Genomic DNA, 22,774 nt, shown 5'->3' with positions numbered 1-22,774 from the left:
TCACGGCCGTGGCTGCACTGCGGCCAGCTGCCTCATGCTCCTGTTGTCGTGCCTGCCCCACAGCCACAGACACGCATCCTCCTTGCCAGAGAAGTGGTCACTGCAGGAAAAGTAACAACAGTGGCACGGTCCTCCTCTCCCCAGCTCTAGCAGAGTCTCGAACATCTGGCCACTCTAAGGTGTACCTCGTGGCTCCTCTTCTCCAGGGGAGACATGCAACATGTATTGTTAGTAGGACTCACGTCAGAGCAGTGTGAATATCAGTGTGGTCTTCAGAAGAAAACACAAATTTTAAAAAATATTTATATCATTTTTATAATTATGAGAGCTTGTCTACATGTATGTATGCATGCACACACTCGGTGTCCTTGGAGGTCAGAAGAGGGTGCTGGATGCCCTGGAACTGGGGTTAGAGACAGTTGTGAGTTATCATGTGAGTGCTAAGACCCTTTGGGCTCTGGAGGCCAATGCCTCAGTTCAGCATGTAGCAGAGACAAACCACCAGCAGGCATGCCATGATGGGTAAAGTCTTCCAAAGTTTCAAACTCCTGCCAGCACAGCAGAAAACAGAAGTTTCTGATCCGGGGAAGGGCTGGCATGCTGGCTAAGGTCCAGGACAACCCAGACCTGTGTGTTCATTGCACATTCATTGAAAATGTTTGACAAGGGTTTACAACTTGCAAAATCCAGGGACTTGCCTGAGTTAATTTAAATGCATAATTTTACTATATTTTCTTATCAAACAATTTTTACTTGCAACAACTGAAGTATGACTTAAAAGAGGAACGTCACACTTGGAGGGAAAAAAGTCAGAAAAACCCTCATGGTAAAGCCAGACAATCTTTGCAAGACACAGAGCTGATACTCTTGGATTGACAGCAGAACACATCTGTTTCCCTGAAACAAAACCACAAGGGCAGAGTCTGTTTTCAAGGTCATTTCCACTTCATCTCCACTTCTCAGGCTCAGGGAACGATGCTCGTGGCCTTCCTCAGGGCCAGGTAGCCTGTGACCACGTCAGACGGCAGCCTGCGAATGTAGGAAAACTCTTCAATGGTGCTGAACCGCAGCTTGCTCTGAGGGTCTGTGTAGTTGGCCTGGGAGAGAAACAGGCAAGGGAAGGGCAGAAAGTTGTTGGTGGAGATATTTGAAGCACAACTTTAATCTTTTTCTACTTTGCTCAACGTAAAATATATCTTCGTTATGTTTCACTGTCACCAAGGACACTAAACTGTGCCAGGCAGTGGTGGTGCACGCCTTTAAACCCAGGGCTCTTTAATCCCAGGGAGGTCCAGGCAGGAAGATCTATGAGTTCAAGGCCAGCCTGGTCTACAAAGTGTGAGTTCCAGGACAGGCTCCAATGCTACAGAGAAAACCTGTCTCAAAAAACTGAAGAAAACAAAACAAAACAAACAAACAAAAAAATCACTAAATTGCTCACTTTGGCAGACTTGAAGAACATCTTTCCAGACTTGAAGAACACTTCAGGGACAGTCTGTAGGAAGAGGAACGGCCCCGCCAGATCCTGGGACACTTCTTATTGGTACCTCGAGAACTGCAAACTACAGATCCGAGATTCGTTCCATAAGGGTCAATATCCCAGCCTTCTGTCTCCCACCTCTGCAGACTCAGAACTCATCAAAGTGCTGAGAATAAGGGACTGTTGAGTGCTTGCCCGACTGTAAGCAAACATCTCTCACCCCTTCTGAGGCTCAAGGACAGGAGCAGAGAGACAGGGAAGGGCCAGAGGATGGGAGGAATGCTGTCCTGTCCGATGCTGTCTCCTGTGAATTACGTTTCCTTTGATGACAGCAACACAGGGAAAGGCCCGATTTGAGAAGCAGGAACAAAGCTGTTTCAGAGAGCTCGTGGCTGTGCACTAGTTAGGTGAGCTCTCTGGCGGGGCAAGTCATCCTCATATTCTCAGAGGGTGCAGGACATGAACTTGGCATGGATTACCTGACTCCACACATAAAGCTACGGCCCAGCTTCACTGAGGCTTCATGTGTGGCAGCCTCACTCCTACACTGTGCTGAGTTGGCCACCTGAGTTCACACCTCATGCCAAGAAAGCTGCCACATAAACAACTTAGAACACAGAGATCTTGTGGCGCAGACAAAATGGTCATGGACAAAAGCTGGAACAGACTGGAGCCAGGAGTCAACACGCAGTGTTCTGAACAGAAAGGAGTAAGCCAAACTATATCCCTGAGCCAGATGAGTAAAGAATATCCCACCCTCCTCTGAATTCTGTCCCTTGAGACTGGAAGAAAAAGCAGGCTGCCTGCTCACGGGGACTCAGCAAACTGCTTCTGCCTTGCCCCAGCTTTAGAATGACAGTCAGTGTTCACAACCCCGGCAGCCTCTAGATTCACAGCATTCAACATAGCTTTGTAAAACTCAGGTGTAACACACCCCATGTCTTCCTCCTGTGCCCAGGCAAGATGAATTACTGCCATCTAAACAATAAAACTAAAGCTTTTCACAGAGAGAAAGAACCCGTCACCAGCATCTTCTACCTCGGAGTCTTTGGTTTCCCCTGAGAAAGCCACTGTTGGTGGGGATCCTTCCAGGCTTTCAAAATTTATGTCTTACTAGACAAACCAAGCAGACAAATTACCGTGTGTGTGTGTGTGTGTGTGTGTGTGTCTTTACCATACAATCCAATCCACACTGCTTGGCATTTTCTAGTCAAGAATGTACCCTGGAACCTTTCAACATCAACCAGCTCACAGAAAACAGCAACACATCTCAACAAAAGACCATCATGGGACCCCCAACACTTTGCTAATGTCGTTCGGAAACATTTCTGTGTAAGTTTCTTGCACATCCTGTTTCTCTGGGGAGCTGCATAGAAGGCAAACTGCCAGGTCATAGGTTTCTTTCTTTCTTTGTTTTCTTTAAGAAAATGTGCCAAGTTGTCATTTAAGGGAGCTGCATCAATACCCTCCTACTCCCAAAAAGCAGTGTACGAACACACAATCTCTTCATCCAGGCTGAAATATACAATCAAACATTCTCAGTCCTTCCATCTGATAGTGTTTTCCCAGCTAACAGTGAGGTGAACTCCTGATCACCCATATTTCCTCTGTCACTGCCTAGCCTAGCTCTTCCCCACTTCTTTTAAAGAACCATCCGTCAGTGGTTTGGGAGTAGAGTTCTTCATACGTTCTTAAAACCTTAATTCTTACAGTCCGAGCTTAGGTAACGTATTACAGCAAGACCTCTGCTGGTGCCACAAAGGCCTGCAATAACGGTCTTCAAAATGGCGCTTAGCCTCTCCACAGGTGAGAACCACTGTGCCAGCTGCTGGCTGCTTGCCAAGGTTGAGGAAAAGGCGGATATGCCGAGGAGCCAGCTTCTGAGTCTGTTCATAAACCATGACTGCCAGCTGCTCAGAATGACACAGGGCAAGACTCCCATTTCAGGAGAGGACAGTAATGGGGCCACACCAGGTTTCCCGCCTCAGACCACTGAAGTGAGCACAGCACACATTCAACAGAAAAGAGGGCACAGAGGCCAATGGCTGAGAAGACAGAAATCATGAGAGACTCAGGAAATAATTCTAGTGAAAAGCTGTGGGATCAGACTGCTAGATGGACATACACAACCCAGTGAAGAAAGCTGGGAATAGAATAGACAAAGAAAAAAAAATCTTTAAAAATTTTGTTTCTCTAAAAGAAAACTAAAGCAAGAACTAATAGTCTATTTTGTGCTACCTTACACAGAAGTAAATATGACAGCAAAGAACAAGAATGTGCTGGAAAGGGATTAGTACATGAGTCTCACACTCCAGAAAAAGCAGTGTAGTGCTGAAAATAAACTCAGTGTGGCAAGACGAGCATTAGGTCTAGGAGGGCAAATACTCAGCTTTTTTTTTTTTTTAAGGGGACATAAATAAGAATTAAAATGCCCAGTTAGCCTAGCTCCCTCACAAGGAAAGCGCGTGGCACAGTTCCATAGCAGAGCACTCTGTAAAGAACCTGACCCACAACCAGCTGTGGTGGCACAGGCCTTTAGTCCCAGCGCTTACGCGGCTGGGGCAGAGGATCGCATGAGCTCAGGAGCGCAAGCCAAGCTAGAGAACTCCAGCAAGACTACCCATCTCAAAACACACACAAAAACTTCTGACAAAGATGGAAAAACAAGGAAAATTTGAGAAACCGCCACAGTTAAGAGTGGTCTAAAGAGTTATGACAACTAAAGACGATATGGTATCCTTGACAGGATAGGACATTGGGCTTGGGCAGAATCTAAAAATATTTGCCTTTCTTTGTTCATCTCCCACCTCTTCCCGGCCTGGCTTTCTCTCTCATGCTCCTTCTCAGCTGGTGGCACTGAGGATCAAACCATCCTTTGCACATGAGGCAAAGCTAATCACTAGGCTACACCTGGCCCCAAACTAAGAAAATTAATAAACTGTGGTAACACTGCCACCTCTAGTGGTTCACTAATCGAACAAACCCACCACAGGTGTTAATAATGGAATGACTTGAATTGGGAGGGTGAGAACTCCCCCTGGACAAGCCTCTCAGTCTTACTGTAAACTAAACTGCTCCAAAGTATTTAAAAGTGCCCAAGTAGACCAACACATGACCAAAACAAGGGATAAAGGCATGCAGATGGATCAAAGAAAACAGGTGGATTAAATTCCCATATTGCACAATATTTGTTTAACTATGCAAAGATGTGTTGCATTTAATTGGTTTTACCTTGCCTGCCTAAGGCACCTGATTAGTCTCATAAAAAGTTGAATAGTCAGGATCAAGGGAGGAGGTATAGGCAAGACTTCTGGGCAGAGAGAGTAAGAGGAGGAATTTAGGCTCAGAAAGAAAGGAAGAAGGAAAAGGATACAACAGGGGCCAACTAGACAGACATGGAGGAAGCAGGAAAGTAGGACATACAGGATGGAAAAAGTAAAAAGCCCTGAGATAAAACATAGATGAAGAGAAATGGGTCAAATTAAGTGAAAAGAGCTAGTGGGGCAAGCCTAAGCTAAGGCCAACCATTCATAATTAATAACAATTCTACATGTCTTTATTTGGAAGATGGTTGGCGATGCAAAGGAAATTCCAACTACATACAGTGCTCAATGTGAGGCCCAAATTTCCACATAGGGTCTGGGGAAGCTGACAAAAAAAATACAGCTCCGTTAGGAGGCGCTGTTGTACAGCAGAGCACTTGAACAACCAGTACGCTAAGTAGAAACAGCAAGTTAAGTAAAAATGCCTGCCACGGAGGCTGGAGAGATGGCTCAGAGGTTAAGAGCACTGACTGCCCTTCCAGAGGTCCTGAGTTCAATTCCCAGCAACCACATGGTGGCTCATAGTCATCTATAATGAGATCTGGTGCCCTCTAAATCTTAAAAAAAAATGCCTGTCACCCGTGTACCTAATTCCTAGAGCTGGGGCGGTTAAAGCAGCTCTTGGCTTAAGGCTTGGCTCTCATGGACCTGACGGGGGAGGTAGCCAGCCGCTAGAGCCGCACACTGGAGGGCCTAGCAGTGTTAAGATCTTGCTCACATGGTCAGAGAACAGACTGGAAAAACTTTAACAGGTTACAGTGTGAGAAAGAAAAAAAATGGGTAAAGACAGTCACAGGAAAAAATAAATAGTTTAAAGATAATTAAGTAAAGTTTTTAAAGAAGGAGTAAAGTAATATAAAAAGAATAAGCCATGTGAGGATGGGAAATAGAGAGGGAGTCTGGATCCTGAATGGTGCCTTGTTGAATGTTGATGAGTGAACAGCAGCTGCCGAGAGACATGGGATTGTAAAAGGACTGCTGAACTAAACCAGCCTAGATACTTTAGAGCTGTCTTAACTTTAAAGTGAAATTCAGAAAGTGTATTGCGTTGGGGGAAAGGTTATGCTTTTGTTTCCACAGGAAAAGAAAGGCTGTGGATTCCTTCAACATTAATAGAGACCAGATTTGATTGGGGAAGACTCCCTGAAAATCTTGGCTACAGATATAAAGAATTAAACCTAGAAAAACTACAAGGCAGGTGATGTATATGTTGATCCCTTGGCATGGGAACAGTTCTGGGACTGGATGAGACATAATAAATCTCGTTGGCTACAGAGTCCTCATGAGTTATTATTACATGTCATCCTTTCACATGAGGTTTGGCTATACAGTCCAAACAAACAAAGCTGACAGATATCTTTTACCCGATCAAACATAAAATAAACAAACAAAAATCTTTGGCTGGCTTTTGTACATTGCACAGTCCATACTTGTGTTAATACAGATATGTAGGTTATCTTTAAAGTTTATGTGTTTTCAGACAGAACAAAGGGACCAGATACCAATGAAAACAGGTGGCTGAGGTGATCCAGGCTTTCAGATCAAGTTCTCTTGCAGTTTCCTCAGAGTTCTGTGTTCAGAACAACTTCAAGGCTCCTAGCTGAGATGGTCCAGCCTCACAGACTACTCTAACCAAGACTTCAGATAAGTCCTGCACTTTCCCATGACAGAGAATAAACAACAAATATTATATCTAGTTTTCTTAGGACCTGACCATTATCTCAATTTTCTTAGTGTTCCCTGGGGATGCCATCGCCCCCAGACAACAGGAAGCAGTCTAGAGAATATAAAGTCCACATTCCCAAGAGATGGGGTGGGTGGTTTTTGGTTATTTGGTGGGTCATGTTTGTCATCATCTAGTACAGATATAGGAAGGAATATAGGGTATAAAGACAACTATTCATCTCAAATATTTTACCTTACTATGGATTTTTGTATACGGATACAAATTTAAGGTTATTTTTGTTATACCATATATATGTTCCTACTGTTCTTTAAGGTGTTGTACCCATGAAGTTCATTTTAAAATGTAATATAAAGTTCTAGTCCTTGAAAGTTATTATTACAAACTATTTAGGATAATTAAAAATGCAGGTTAGTAGTTAGTCACCAATAGCAATTACACTTGGAGTTATGTTAGGTAAGTTTTCAAGGTTAAACATATATTTTAGATAGACAGGTGATCTCTAAATGCTTCAGATACCTAAAAGAATATGACATTTAAGATGTTTAATTATCTAAGGTTTTTCATCACAGGCAGACAGACATGTCTGCTCCTGGCAGAACCAATCTGCTTCATAAAAGAATAATGGGCGTCCAAGAATCTCCATATGGAGTTTGCGTTCACTGTGGCACAGTTAGTCATTTGGAAGAAACTGCCCTTGCCCGGACTGTGGACAGTATACTTTAACACCGGATAAGCAGGACACAAAGGGAAAAGACTGCCAAGCTTTGTCAACACAAGGTGGAACATTCCTTCAAAATTCCTGCTTCACAGAAAAGCCTGTCAAATATTCTAGACCCATAGGCCAAAGATGGGTGCCCCAACGTTGCAAAGGAAACCTGGGTGACTGTCCAGGCAGCCAGCTGTTTCTGTCACTTCTATAGTTTTGGAAGTTGCTTATTTTTCACTTCCTGTTTGCTCAGGTAATAGTATATCCTTCCTATGTCTCTGATGGAGTTGAAAATGAGATAGTTATAGTTTTCCTTGTTACCAAACTTAACAAAAAAGTTTACATAAGAAATGTAAAGTTTAAAAAAAAAAAGAAATGTAAGTTTATAAGGCTAAAAAGTATAAAAGCTTAAATTATTTATCTCAGAAAGTATTTTGATGTCTAGAAAGGTAATTTTGAGTTGGTAATACAAGTTAGGATAGAAAGTAAGTTAGGTATACAACTTTGGACTCACCAAGATAGGACAAATAATGGAGTATTTTCTCTGAATTTGCCAAATGCAAATGCACTGAATATTGTAAATGTAATCCTTGCTTGATAATTTTCTTCTTGCATATAGTCTTACTATGTTGAAGCTAAAACCTTTCTTTAGTCAAAAAGGCAAAATGTTGTGGAATATTTGTTTAACTATGTAAATATGCGTTGCATTTGTTTAATTATATAAAGATGTGTTGCTGTTTTACCTTGCCTGCCTAAGGCACCTGATTGGTCTAATAAAAAGCTGAATAGCAAATAGCGAGGGAGGAGGTATACATGGGACTTCTGGACAGGGAAAGTAAGTAGAATGAGGAATTTAAGCTCAGGAAGAAAGGAAGAAAGAAAAGGAGATGACGGGAAGATGACAGGGGCCAGACAGACATGGCAGAAGCAGGAAAGTAGAACATACAGAATAAAAGAAAGGTAAAAACGTGGTAAAACGTAGATGAACAGAAACAGGTTAAATTAAGTAAAAAGAGCTAGTGGGACAAACCTAAGCTAAGGCTGAGCAGACATAATTAATGATTCTCCGTGTCTTTATTTGGGAGCTGGTTGGCTGCCCCAAAAAAATTCCAACTACACACCCACAGTAATGCTCACTGAAATGTGAACCATGGAAAGCTACCTGGTGTCACACTGTCAGGTGGGTACAAAGCAAGACCCACTCTATAAGAAACTCCCTCTAAATACAAAGATACAAAGGCAAAACACTCACGAGAGATAAGCCATGCAAACTTGCAGAAAAAGAAAGCTGAAACAGTGTTCTAGTTCATTCTGTATTGCTCTCTTAAAAAAAAAAAGAAAAAGTGGATGCTTTATGAAGAAAGGCGGCTCACAATGCTGGAGAGATGGCTCAAAGGTTAGGAGTGCCTGCTGGACACCCAGCTCCAGGGCCGTGTGTGTGTGTGTGTGTGTCCTAAGAAGAAACAAGGCTTAGTTAGCTCTCAATGTTGGCTTCCTGGTGAGAGTTCCACCTGGGTGCATTTCAACATGGTGTGAAGAGAACAGACTAAGCACGGGAAAGGCATGTGTGCAAGCAAAGAAAGAGAAAAGAGGAGGCTCTTTTCATGACAGCACTCTCCTGCAGAAGCTCGTCCACTCCCGTGGAGCTGACCCGAGCCATCCATTTTTAAGAAGCATCATTATTTCATCAGGCCCACCTCTCAACAGCTCAACACCAAATGGGACCCAGGCTCACCGCAAATGAGCCTTCAGGAGAACAAACCCCCTAACCCAAGCATGAAGCTCTATGAATTCAGACAAAAGCAGACCTCAGAAGAATAAAAAGGACCAGGAGTTGAGAGAGGAGATTATGCAATGACGGAAGAAGCACACTTCCTGGTATAATGTATAGAATTAATCTGGCCAGTTTGTGACAGATGGTGCAGTTATCCTCATTAAACTGCAAAGCATTTAAATGATATACAGGTAAATTTTAGAAGGAGCATGCTTCATCATTTCTATAATTTGCAGAAAAATCTCACTTTTCAAATTTACAAGAGATGAAGAAGGATGAAGGTGAGCTGAAATCCCTTTACAGGTTCTGCACCCACTCTGTTTGGCAAGAGTCTAAGCAGGCGCTCAGTGCCCGAGAGTCCATGTTTCAGTTCATGCACACCCCCGCCCCAGCCCCTGTCAGCTCTGATGCAGCAGCATGGGAGAGGTCAAGGTGGTGGGCTAGGAAGGAGGACAAAGGACCAGATTCAGATCTAGGGTTCAGCTCTTTTAGATATGTGGGTTACATATACCACTCCATTGGAGAAAAGGCTGAGGAACTTGTGCTTGCCTGTTCTGACTTAAAGATCCACTCTTTGGTATGAGGTGAGCTAGGCAGGTGCTCTACCACTGAGCTACATCACGGTCCAGGATATTTTTTTCAAAGTATTACTAATTGTGTAAAATCAGTATTTTAAAACCTTAAGAGTAAAAGCAGAAATGGCTGTTCATTCATGCTGTCTCGCACAGTTAACTATCAGGAAGAAAAGAAGTGAGAATTCTGTGACTTGCTTTCCGGAACAATGGCCTCTCCAGACTACCCAGACACTCAGGTCTCAGCCTGCTCCAGGCAGGACCATTGGTTTCAACAGACTTGACTGAAACCTTACATTTAATGCTATAGTCAGATGTAATTATACTCACAAGAAGGCCTGAGACATCGGAATACTTCTTAGCTGGCTTAAAGGATGGAGGAGCATCAATACTAAAGTCTAAAAAGAAGAAAGAAAAGAAAAAGGGTGACCAAATAACTTTCAAACTATCCTAATTCCTTCTAAGGTAACATGTGATAATAGTCCTGAGATTTCCTTTGTGATTACACACCTGCAGAAGCCTCCGGGGGAAAAAGGGAGGTCTCTCAAAAATAGCCGACTATGATGTCGCAGACTAAGTACTGGCCTCAGCTAGGGTCCTGCCCTGCCCCCAGAGACAAGCTACGCCAGTAGAACTGCCAGGTTCACCTACCCACAGGCCATGTCACAGTCTCCAGTTCAAATGGGCTTCCAGTGATGAAAGGCCACATAGACACCAACTGGATCCACACACCCAGACTGAAGCGGTCCACACCCAGATGACTAACTTGTCACCATCTGAGTCACCCCATGAAGGATGCTCAGCAGGACAGGAGGTGGAGAGATCTTGGAACGTGAAGTTTCCAGGATAGTTGAACAGAACATCTAACGGGTTTTGCCCGGGTCTGGACATACTAAGGCAGGAGGTATTTACTCAGAGAGTAAGTGTGTGGCCTGCTAGCTGCTTGATGGAGACTCTCCCAAATCCCACATCACGGGTAGGCTACGCTGCTTGTGAAACAAATGTAAGGAGCAGACGTTTAGATGAGAGATCCACTAGAAACATCGCTATCACAGCGGGACCTGCTTCTCCAGGTTGAAATTTTAAATAATGACACTAAAAACCAAACAAACGGACCCAACACAGACACAGTGAAGAGGGGATGCATGCATAATATCGCTGGATGGGTGCCACCCCGCAGTTCTCAGGCTAAGAACATCTCCCGCAATAGCACAAACAGGAGCAAATAACGTAGGCTTGTTGTAGGGAAGTTCCTGTCTGCATTACAAACACATGGAAGGCTCTAGATGCTCACAGTTAGGATCATTCAGTTGCCATGGCAATGCCCTTTCAGCAGCGAGGATCTGTTTGAGGTTCTTCCAGGTTCTGTTCTTCTTGCCAGCTACTGCGCCGCCGTGGCCAGAGTGCTCAAATGAAAAGTGGGTTAGAAGGGACGAGTCAGTGTAAGATGCGCCTGGCAACCCGACACCATGCCCGTTAGAGCTGTCGGGCACCTCTCAGTCTGGAAGCAACTATTCGTGTCGCTGAGACTTTTAAAAATACCTCACTGTACACTTTTATCTTTGTCTGGAAGAACATAGTTTTTAGCTGCTCGTGGCGGAGGCAGGGCTGGAAGTTCAAGGCCAGCCTCAGTTACAGGATGAGTTTGAGGCCAGCCTAGGCTACAGGAAACTTTTTCTCAAAATAAATAAATAAATGAATAAACAAATGAGAGAAAGAAAGAAAAAAAGAAAGAAAGGCAACAAATGGGAAAGAAAGAGAAAACAAACCAACAAATGGCTATTTCTCAGCATGTACACAAGAAAGCAAATTCCTTCCTGGGTTCAAACTAGTTGAATTCACTTATGATCTCATCCCTTTAAAATAAGTTTACCACAAAGTTGGGTTTTGCCTTGAGATCACATCTCTAAACTCCCCTCTGAGGGTGTGTCACTTGGCCTCCTAATCACCAGTGGTCCTGGAAAACCCAAGCAGGCTTTACTCATGGTATGGCAAGCCTTCTGGAAATTTCTGTTTGTGCTATAAAGATTAAAAAATAAAATGGAAAAGAATACTAACGCATTTGCAGACTCCAGTTACAATAGATGCCAAGATTCATTAATAAAAATAAATAAACGTTTAAAGGTATAATTTGGGTCACTAACACTGATTATTTAATATAGTCCTCATGAATGAAAGGGATCTAAAGGAATTGGCGAGGAGTGCTCCATTTTAGTTATCTATTTCAAACTTCTTTTAAAACTGAAGGCCAGTAAAAGCGTAGGGGAACAATTATGGGAAAGATCACCCTCAAAGTTCTATCCTCTGGGGAATTCTGGAAAGGCCTGGCACACTGGGAAATCACAAAGGCCTTTCCAGCCCCATCCCTTTCGTCCATCAAATGAAACTGAGGGAGAAGGGGACCCCCAGACATTGGAGCTGAGGTGCAGACGTTCACCCCTATACTTGTATAGCATCTTATATGCTTACCACGAAGTTGGGATCCTTAAATGGCAGCGGTTTGGCAGCTTTTTCTACAGGCCCCGAACTAAACTCAGAGGACGCCATTTTATTCTCACTCATGGCTTCAATGCTGACACCCTTAAAACACAGAAAGAAAAAAAAAAACATCTTTGAAGCCAATCCAGGTGGGTTCTTCACATCTACTCTCAACAAGACAGACATGCAAGGGACCCAGGGCTCCACCAGACGGCCTGCCCTGGAGGCTGGGGACCACTGTCTATATAAGCAAGAACACTGCAGACACAAGCAGGACTCCGGGTGCCAGGTTTCCTGGTTCCCCTGGTCCAAGCCCAGGGACCGCTGTCCTGCATCAGCTGTCTCATTAACTCTGACAACTGCTAAGGAAGTGTGGTTATCCTCATCTTACAGAAAACTGAGGCACAGGCGGACTGGTTTAAGGCTACACAGCACACACCTTTTCAGTTTAAATCTATTCTATGACACCACATAGTCTCTATCTTGATGATCTTGTCAACTATGTCTCGAAATAGGAAAGCTAGCCTTAGAATCTGGACCTCACAGGTCTATTTTGGTCAGAAAATCCAGGCTGGAGCTAGTCTGCATTTGGGGACAACAGGACACGGGAATTCTGAAAAAGAGGAAGCTGGAGGGACGTGGGCCAGCTGGCTGTAGCTGGAACACAGTGTCCTGCAAAACAGTTTTAAAACAAGCCTTTACGCTAACAACACAAGAGAAAAGAGGCAGAGGTAAGAAATGCTGTCTGGCTTCTAAACCAATTTCAAAACAAACATCTTAGGAACAGAGGCATTGTCTTCACGGAGCAAGCTGCATACATGTCTGGTAGAGGTTTCACGAGTTTCCAGTGCTGACACTGGTACAACCAAACCTCTCCAAGGCTCCAGAACACTCTCCTGCCCCTTCCTGGCTGATCCCTCCCAGACCCAACATGCTGATTCTGCTACATCACTTCTACTTCTTCCAAAAGAAAACTGACAGGTACATGGATTGTACCTGGAGTTCCGACGTCTTCATGCGGCTCAGTGGTTTGTGTCATCAATTTCTCTCTTTCTCATCAGAGAAGAAATCACTACGTGGATGTGGTAAAACCTACCCATTTTTCTGTTGACCATTTGGTCTATTTTCAATGTTCAATCATGAACAAAGCTGCCACACACAGCACCTACCTCTCTACCATGAGTTACCTTTCGGCATGTTTACCACAGAACAGAAATCAAACTAGTCCAGGCACGGTGACGCACACTTTCAATCTCAGCCTCAGGAGGCAGAAGCAGGCAGATCTCTGGGAGTCTGAAACCAGCCTGGTCTACATAACAAGTCCGTTAGGTAAGCTACATAGTGATAGCCTGTCTCAAACCAAACCTTCCCCAGCAGAAAGAAACCAGCATGGTCTACATAACAAGTAGAAATGCTTTTATTTCCGTTGAAAATTTAAATAGGAGTGAAGACTGTGTTCCTGAGAAAGTGCATGTGTGTGTGTGTGTGTGTGCGCGTGCATGCCCTCTCTGTGGGATCTGTAACATGAACAGAAATGAAAAGAGAGGGTCATACGCTGTCACAACAGTTCTCAGAATGGTCTCTCCTTAAACATCTTCTCAGACTCCTCTCGGGGTCTCTGCATGGTCTCTGCCTGGACTCCTCTCCTCTGCCCGCACCATTCCTCAGTGTGGTCCTCCCATCACCCTCCACTACTCCAGTCTTCCAGCATTATGCCAAACCTTAAGCCTTAAGAAACACAATGAAACGGGGGGGGGGGGGGGTGATGGCGCACGCCTTCAATCCCGGTACAAGAGGCAGAGGCAGGTGGATCTCCGTGAGTTCAAAGTCAGCCTGGCCTACAGAGCTAGTTCCAGGGCCAGGCCTACTTAGAGATCCTGTCTTGAGAAAAGAAAGAAGAAAAGGAGGGAGGGAGGGAGGGAGGGAGGGAGGGAGGGAGGGAGGGAGGGAGGGAGGGAGGGAGGGAGGGAGACTCACACTGAGGTCTCCTTGCATGGATTTATCAGAGCACATGAGAGTGCATGGGCACTGCTACATTAGCCCTTCTACCACTGAGCCACCTGCCTGGCCCTGACATCTGTCTGAAGAGGCTGTGATCCAGGGCAAAAGAGGAAAGGACAAGCTGCTAATCAGAGGATCTCAGGAGACCTTCAGTCAGGAGGAAAGAGGTCATCTAGGACAAACAAGGTGAACTGCTAAGGAAGCAAAGGGATGCTAAGGGGAAAGAAACCTGGTCCTTAACACCTCTGACTACAACCGTGACAAGAGTACTGTGGACACAGCACGGCCAACTCCAGCGCCCCAGTCTCCAGAGGCCCCTGGGCAAAGCAGTCACAGCAGAAAGCCAGCGTAGATTTGACAGACAGTTGTAAAGTTCTACCAGGGAGAGGTCACCCCACAAAACAAAGTGCTTCTGCTGACTGTAATGGGGTGTGGGTGACCAGAGCTCACTGTTTCAGGCGGCAGTCTAGTGAATGACGGTCTGGGAACTGGCTCAGCGGTAGAGCACTTGCTGTGAGTATAGCAGGGCCACTGCTTCTCCAGCAGTGCAGGGCTCTACGCCACAGCTACCCAGATAAACCCCAGGGAGCTTTCGGGTTTCTGTTTGTCTTTCCTCTTAAACCCACTCCTATGTGACTCCACCCTTACTTCCCCGTTCTCCCATTCACAGTCTCCGAGTCAGTACTGAGTCAGGATGACAGGAAGGCCTTTAGTCAGAGGGAAAGTCAAATCTATGATGCTCTGCCGCAGTTAAAATAAGACACACGATGATCTACGGATTCCATGTCATGAAAGTACCATTAACACCAAGAGACTTTAAGAGATGGAATATCCAGCCCTGAGACATGAAAGGCCCAAAATAGATGGGGAAGTAATGCCTAGAACTAAGGGTTATGCTCTCTTCCCATTACTTAAGATGATGGTGTAAGTCCCAGGGTAGCGATACTAGTCTTGCTGTAAGACACTGGAGCAAGGGGCTCCACCCACCTCTGATGAACAATGGCTTCTGCCAACAGCAGCCCTCATGACTGGGTCTGGGACTTCAGGACAACCTTGTCTTCCTCCTGGGGTGTTTTTGTCATCATTTAAGAATCAAACATAGCAGGCTGGGGTTGGTGGTTCACGACTTTAATCCCAGCACTCAGGAGACAGAGGCAAAGGCAGGCGGATCTCTGAGTTGGAAGCCAGCCTAGTCTATAGAGCATGTTCCAGGACAACCAGGGCTACATAGAGATACCCTGTCTTGAAAAACAAAACAACAAAACAAACAAACAAAAAGAATAAAATACAACAGATTTGATTGATTTGATAGTAATTTGGAATAAGAAGCCCAGCCTGGGGTACAGTCAGCTTAGGTTATACAGCAAGATTCTGTCTCAAAAGACTGGAAAAAAGAAAATGTTAACTCAGACCAGGTATGGTATAGCAGATACCTGTAAGGAGGCTGAGGCAGGAAGACTGCTACAAGACCAGTGTAGGCTATATGGTGATTTCAGGCCAGCAACGTCTACATGGCAAGATGATCCTGTCTCAAACCAAACCAAACCAAAGGTGGCCCACAAAGAGCATGGCATGGTAAAACTGGTCTTTTATCCCAGAACTGGAAGAGGCAGGTGGATCTCTGTAAATTCAAGGCTAGCCAGGTCTATATATCACAAGTTCCAGGTCCAGAAGGGTGGATATTGTTGAGAGTCTGAATCAAAAAACAAAATGCAAAAAAAAAAAAAAAAAGAACAGAACAGAAATTCATCTTAATGTAGTGACTGTATTGCTTGGTCTCAGCATAAGTGAACATTAAATCGCATTAAGGATAACTACAAGAGAATACACACTACACAGCTCATGAAGACTCAAATCAAGAGTACATAACAGAGCTGGGCATGATAATGCATGCCTGTAATGTCAACATTCAGGAGCCTGAAACAGAGGATTAACAATTTAAGTTTGTATCCCAACCTGCAATAACATACTGAGTTCTATGGCAACCTGAGAAACATAATGAGATCCTGTTTCAAAACACGAAACAACTAATGATATAATAATACCCCAACAAAACAAACAAGCCCAGAGTGGAGCATTCAGATAAGTGGATCCCCGAGTTCGAGGCCAGCCTGGTCTACAGAGCAAGTTCCAAGCTAGCCAGGACTACAGAGACCCTGTTTTGGGGAGCAGAGGAAGAAGAGGTACATAAATAAAGCTAGCTGAGGTAGGAGATGGCAGAAAAGTGGTTACTTCTTGGGGGGCACAGTGACAGAATTGCAAGGCTGAGGCAGGAGGACAAGATCAGAAGGAGTTTTCTGGGCCTCTCAGGAATGCTCTTATGTGGAGACTACGTATGGTTTGTGTATTTTACTGCATGCAAACACCCCATAAAATGCAAAAAAGGAGGTGGAAGAGGTGACAATGACAGAGTCGCTGAGCAAACGCACCACACAGGCTGAGAAGCATAACCATCCTTATAAACCGATCGTGGGAAAAACATGGGCCCAACCAAACCACTGCTGGTCTCCGCCAGCTGTAGTCAGTCCGCTGCGCCAACCCGCTGGGCTCCGCACTTCTGTCATTGACTCAATCTCTTTCTTTTCTTCCTTTTTGTTTGTTTTTGGAGACAGGGTTTCTCCCAGGCCGTCCTGGAACTCTGCAGACCAGGTTGGCCTGGAACTCAGAGACCAGCCTGTCTCTGCCTCTCGGACGCGGGTATTAAAGGCGTGTGCTACCACCGCCCGGCTTGACCTCAACCTCATAACCTTTAGATTTAACACGTAAAAAGAATGAAGGAAGCCACAAGTATCAATCATCTTTGTATTCCTTCATGTTGCACACTGGGGAGACCCCTCAGGCTCTCAGGGGTGTCTGCCCGAGACGCTATGGGTGTCCGCGAACTTCCCTTGCTGATACAGAAAACAAGTCCTAACAGAACTGGGCGGCCCTTCTACTAAGCCGATTATAACCTCCCACCTTACGCTATGATGCGGCTGACTTCTAACCAAAGCCGTAGGTCCGGCCTATGACTCAAAAACACTAATTTCCACCAGGAATTCCGACGTTCTCCTGCTGGAACCGAGCCACACCTCCCAACCAGCACCATCCCACTGGACTGCGCACGCGCCGCAGCTTCCGCCCCGCCCCGCCCCGCGCAAGCGTTCTCGGGGCCTCTCGAGCCTGCGCATGCGCTCTCGTCCCCAGGCCGTGCGGACCACATACCTGAGCAAAGCCGGAGGCGGAGAGCTTTTTCTTTTTACTGGTGCCATATCCCCCGCTGCTGCCGTTGTGGGAAGGGCTGGCTGGCCTCTTCTTGCTGTTCCTGGATATGGTGGGGGTAGAAGTGGCAGCCACGATTGGAATTTGAGCCGCCATCCTGCCCGCAGTCCTCCCCGCCCCCACCCCTCCTCTGGCGGGCCCAGGAACTTCCGGCTGAAGGTTACTTCCGTGTTGATGCTCCGAGGCTGCGGGTCACCAGGAGCCTAATAGACTCCTCCCTCTCTGCTCCTAGGAGGCGGGGCTTGGAAGTGTTCCTTCCGGGTCGGAAGGAGTCGAGCTGGTGGTTGCTGCTGAGATTGTGAGCCTTGGTCTGGGCACCTTCCTGTAGGGCCCCAGTGAGCATCCGATCTTTTAGTAACTATTATTTTTTTTCTTGATTTTTAGACAGAGCCCTACAGCTCTCTGTGTAGACCGGGCTTGCCACAAACTCATGTACCCAAGGTTAGCTTTGAATTCCAAACCATCCTCCACCTCCCAAATGCCAGGATTACAGTCAAGTGCCCCAGTGCCCATCTCAATGGCTGTAAGAATAAAGGAAGTTAAATATCAGGGCTATTTGTTCGGTCTTACTCCTTATTTGTGCTGAAGTTTTTGTATCAGTACTGCACAATAGACTAGAAATGTCGTGTTCTTCAGTCTTTTAGGATCCAAGACCACTTGTTGCCGTTCCTGACCTCCACTCTCTTCACCAAGTGCGCATCAACAGACAAAATCTTACCTACGCATGTCGGGGAGGTTGCAAATCTAAACAAATTCAGGAATCACAATTCCTCACACCTTTTTCCTTGCCTCATCCTGCGCAGTATTTCTCCAGAGCCTTTATGCCATTATCTACCTTAATGGTTCCTAACTAGGCAATGCATGTCCATTGGCTAGGACATAATAATATTTCTGTAAGGTGACTGCCAATTGTGTCTTTAGACTAAGGATAAATATATCTGTCCCCAGTTATAGTGACTTGCAAGTAGTTGGTGCACTATAATTATGTTTGGCTGAAGTTAAGAATAAAGGAGTGTGCCCCTACAAGTTAGTAGCTAAAGCAGCAATACAAGTCGATGTTTGAAACAGGCTTTCGACTGAGGCAGAGGGAAGGATCAGTTAAGGGAACAGGAACTGACAATACTACTACTGGCACCTCCTCTAGTGTTGAAATGTTGCTTCCTGTGCCAGCTCTCCTTCCCATCCTCAGCTAACTCTAGTCCCTGTCACAAGGACTCATGCCTCTAGCCGGCAGTCACTCTAGCAAAATTTTATTCCAGTCACCCCTTCAGCTTAATTCCTATCTTCACTGTTCTTATCCCAGTGCCTCAGCCAACCACGTGATCCCTGTATCAGCCTCCAAATGGAAGTCTGAGTGTCACTGTTCCTAATCTATCCTTGGCTCCAAGGCCACTTTCACAGTCTGTTAGAACGGGCTTTTAAATTTGACTGTAGCACTTAACATTCTTATATACAGGTCCTCTTTATCCTCTAGATAAAAACCAGATAACTTTTTAGTTTGGCACATTAAGTCCTTAATAACTGAGGCTTAACCCTCTTCTTCTGTTCAATTCCCAACAAGAAATTCTTTGTGCCCCTGCCAGGGACAAATTCTATTTCCTAGAATATTCTGGTCTCTGAACTCATACTTTGTTCCCATTGTTTTCTTTCCTGAGGATGCCTAGCTCCAGGGCTGGTGATTATCCACTTTTTGCCTCAGTTCAAATTGTATTTGTAATAAGCAGCCGATGTACCCAATTCACCTTGACCCCCCCATCTGAATCTTGTGCATGTATCTCTGAGGACATTGAGCATGGAACACCCTATTGACTTGCTTCTTGCAATGTTTACTGAGTTCCAATAGAAAGGAGTCAGACAAGTGGGTGTAACACCATTTGGTTTCCAAATACCAAATTCAATCTTCATCTCACTAATTGCTTTCCTCCTAAAATTCTCCCTTGGTTTCTAAAATGTCACCTTCTTATTTTCCTCCTAAACTCCAGTTGTCTTTTTTGACAGCTGTCTTGTTTTACCAAATGCTTTGTGGTGCTACTATGGGATTTTCAAAATTATGTCATACGGTTAAATCCCTCTAGACACACATTTTTAGTGTTTCCTGGGAGTCATCATGAGTAGCTATGATTGAACCAGAATCCTCTTGCTTTATTTTTTACACTGAGAATCGCTTGATGTCTAAGGTCCTCTGCCTTCCAAGTCTAGACATTTCCCAGTCATTCCAATAACTCCAAAGGCCTGAGTTGCAATCTCCCTTATGAGCCGTCTCCGTGCTTCCCATTTTGGTGCCTGTGGCTTGAGTAGTTTCATTCAGTTCCAGGTAACAGGCTCATGATTTTCGGATAATGCTCCCTATCTGGAACCCTCCGTTGTCTTCTTGCAGTCCCTAGAATGAAACTCATGGTCCACAGCCAGAACCCCCCCCCCCCATCTCTGCGGTCGGGTCTCTGCACTCCCCCTCGGGTCTCTGCACTCCCCCTCGGGTCTCTGCACTCCCCCTCGGGTCTCTGCACTCCCCCTCGGGTCTCTGCACTCCTCCCCCCTCGGGTCTCTGCACTCCCTATCGGTTTCAATTTTTGTCAATCTCAATAACTGTGTTTCCTCCTCCTTCAGGGCTTCAATCCACATCCCTCCTCTGGTATGGAAGTTACATTTCTTCTGCTTCCAGCCTCCTACAGTCCCGGTGACTTCCACTCACCCTTTTGTTCTTGGTGATATTGGCTCATTTTTAGCAGCCCCTGTCTAGTGTCACCACAAGTCTTCTGTACGCAGTGAAGGACCCCAACTCTTTTTAACTTTAACCACAATTATACCGTTTTGCAAAGGTTCACAGATAACTAGCTCAGGACCTCCGGAATGCTGAGCAAATAACAGGCTTAATTAAGGGCCTCTGGAATTCAGGGCTTCCAAAGATACCTGAGAATTAGAGCAAGGACAGCCTTATCTGGCTGCAAGACAGGGATTTATGAACTGGCCATAGAAACAAACAAAGAAAGGATTGCAAGGCCTGAGTCACGTATACAGCAGAGTTAGGGGCTGTGCAATCAGACATGTGGTCGCCAGCCAGGAAAGGAGGGGGCAGGATAGGAGGAACGGTAAACCGCTGAAGTAGTCCCCTCATTGTTATTTAGGTTAAGAATTTACCACCCTGCATCTCGCTTCTGTAAACCTTGCTTTTTGCTCCCCTATAAAAACCCCTCACCCCCAACCTGTGGCGCGCAAGTCCTCCGAGAGACTTGTCGCCCCGGGTACCCGTGTATCCCCAATAAACCTCTTGCTGCTTGCATCCGGCTGCGTGTTTTCGACTGATCTTTGGGGCACGGGGCCTCTCCTGAGGGAAGACGCCCACGGGAGTCTTTCAGCAGTACCTGTTGGTTGCTCTTTATACACTACTTCTGGAGGGTGGAGATTATAAGGAGCAAGGAGACTACCAGTTCCTGTTCTTGGGGATCCCCAGTTTAGTAGGGAAGAAGAGATTCTGTCTTCCCAGCTGGATGTGGCTCCCTGTGTGCAGTTGTCAGAGTCATCAAGAATTGATGAAGTGTATACACCTCACTGCATGCAAAACTCCCATATGACTTCTGAGCATTAAAATGGAGCGGTGAACTGAACGCCTGTGGCCCAGATTCAGCTACCTGACTTCCCCCTAAATGTCCAGCCATGTCTGGAAGCTGGGAAAGCCTGTCTTACCTCTGTTGCTAGATGTGCCCTTCTAGCAACCTCCCCAGCCTCCTTACTGCTCTCTGAAGCTCCAGGGTCCCTCTTCACTAAAGGCTACTGGAGCATCCCTGCGCTGCTAGCATCAGCAGATTGAATGAACCAGTTAAACAGTCTTGATCCCGGTTAAGACTTAAAGATTGCAAGTAAATATTGTACTTGTTAAGCTGCTCCATATTTTGAGACATAGAGTGCCTGGTTTATTGTCTCAGAAAAGCTCAGGAAATACAGTGGCTATTTAGGATCAGGCTGTTGTTGCTGGCTGGAAGACAAACTGTTCATTTTCTCCTGATAAAGGGCTTGAAGTATGAAAGTCATAGCATGCCATGTAAAAGGTGGCCGATAAAGGACTCCCCAGTGGTAGGGAAAACCTTGAAATTGCTGGTCAAGATGCTTAGAAAGCTCTCCCAGCTACCATGAGCCCCTTGCTCAACAGTTCATCATGACATGTGAACACACGCGGAGTTCCATACATCAAACCACCGCCTCCTGTTGTCCGCCTCTTAGGACCTGGGGAAATGCACTGAACCTGGGAACAAGTCTTCAGTGGCCCTGAGAAGAGTACAAGTCCATGTGCACAAGAGACTCCGAGGTCCTAAGTACCTAGAGTAGGTTCTCCAAGTGTAAGCCAAGAACCTGGATAGACACTACTCCTCGTTTCTACCTCCCTGTTAAGTGTAAACAGGCAAAGGAGGAGGGCCTCCTTGGCCACTTCAGGCTGCCACTGTAGAATGGGTCTCAGCTCAGAGAAGGTCCCAGATGAACATGAGCAGTGGGTGGGGATCTCCAGTTCTTCTTGCTGCTGGACTCAGGGAGCAGAAGGTAGGCCCAAGAGGAGACGCACTGTTATTTGAGGGTGCTGGGAAGTTGGTGTGCTCTCCATCTCTTAGGCCCAGTGTCCACAGAAAGTGGGGAAAGGAGGAAACCACAGCATGTGCTAGGTAGAGAGAAGGCATCAGAGGTCAGAAGGCCCAGCAAGGCTTGGGAACGCCACTCTAAGGAGCTGTGAGGGACGGCCTCCTGACAGTATATCTGCCCCAGTCCACTTCCAGGGCATCCTATAGCCCCTGCAATGTGAAAGGTCAAATATTGCTCCTTTCTGCAGACACCTGGCACACCTGGGCCACGCAGTCTCCTCTCTGGTCCCCGCAGGTTGCTGTTTTACAAAGTCAGCATAAAGGAAAATGGGTTTTTATGGGTCATTTTGCTTACTGGAACGACTTCCTCAATGTTAAGTAATTACTAACTTAACATTCTGAATACAGTCCCAAAGGGGCTGACAAAAGACTTCCCAAATAGTGGGTTTCTTCTACTAGAGGTTGGACCTACTAGCAGAGTGACATTTCCCTGGCCCTTGGTACCCACCCTTGACTCCGCCTCTGGGCTCTGGTCTTCCCTTCTCTCTTACCAGAGCTCCCACCCATCTCTTAGCATGAGCTGTTATTTTTACACATATTCTTTGTGCATACCACAGAGAAGGAAACCCATGATTACTGTAATTCTCCCATCTCGGAGGTTCTCTTCTTTTTCAAACTTGTTAATCCTCAACTGTGACGCATTGGCCTTCCTAAATTATCGGCCTGCTTCATTTCCCCTGTATCATTTTCCTAACTGCTGCCATGCTCTTCATTTTTGTTTCTCTTTCTTGATGCCTAACACTTGGTTTCTGTTGTGGTACCAGCATCCTGAGGTAGTACCCGAGAAGGCTGATCTAGAAGCTTTGGAAATTGTTGCTTCTGGAATTAACATAGATAAAGACTCGTTTTGTAAACTCAAGGAAA

General features: G+C 45.6%; 1 protein-coding gene across 6 annotated transcripts in view; it reads right to left on the bottom strand.

Annotated features, from left to right (window-relative positions):
* Positions 1 to 289: 289 nt before the first annotated feature.
* Ino80c (INO80 complex subunit C) overlaps positions 290 to 22,774 on the bottom strand; it is a 39,044-nt gene continuing 16,559 nt past the window's right edge. Inside the window, exons 1-6 of one of the 6 annotated variants that reach the window (XM_048442615.3) lie at positions 17,226 to 17,447; positions 12,012 to 12,122; positions 10,837 to 10,948; positions 9,873 to 9,940; positions 1,442 to 1,562; positions 957 to 1,097 (exon numbers count right to left, since the gene is read on the bottom strand). In XM_048442615.3, coding sequence (XP_048298572.2) covers positions 1,485 to 1,562; positions 9,873 to 9,940; positions 10,837 to 10,948; positions 12,012 to 12,122; positions 17,226 to 17,378 — 522 coding nt within the window. In that variant the 5' untranslated portion in view covers positions 17,379 to 17,447 and the 3' untranslated portion in view covers positions 957 to 1,097; positions 1,442 to 1,484. Of the gene's footprint in view, positions 1,098 to 1,441; positions 1,563 to 9,872; positions 9,941 to 10,836; positions 10,949 to 12,011; positions 12,123 to 15,008; positions 15,348 to 16,979; positions 17,131 to 17,225; positions 17,448 to 22,774 lie in introns of those variants that run through there. The other 5 variants (XM_087896222.1, XM_048442616.3, XM_087896223.1 and 2 more) reach the window with 5 other exon arrangements.

Source organism: Myodes glareolus, chromosome 13 (assembly GCF_982192425.1).
Source record: "Myodes glareolus chromosome 13, mMyoGla1.1, whole genome shotgun sequence".
Lineage (NCBI taxonomy): Eukaryota > Metazoa > Chordata > Mammalia > Rodentia > Cricetidae > Myodes > Myodes glareolus.
This window is presented reverse-complemented; position numbering and strand designations above follow the sequence as displayed.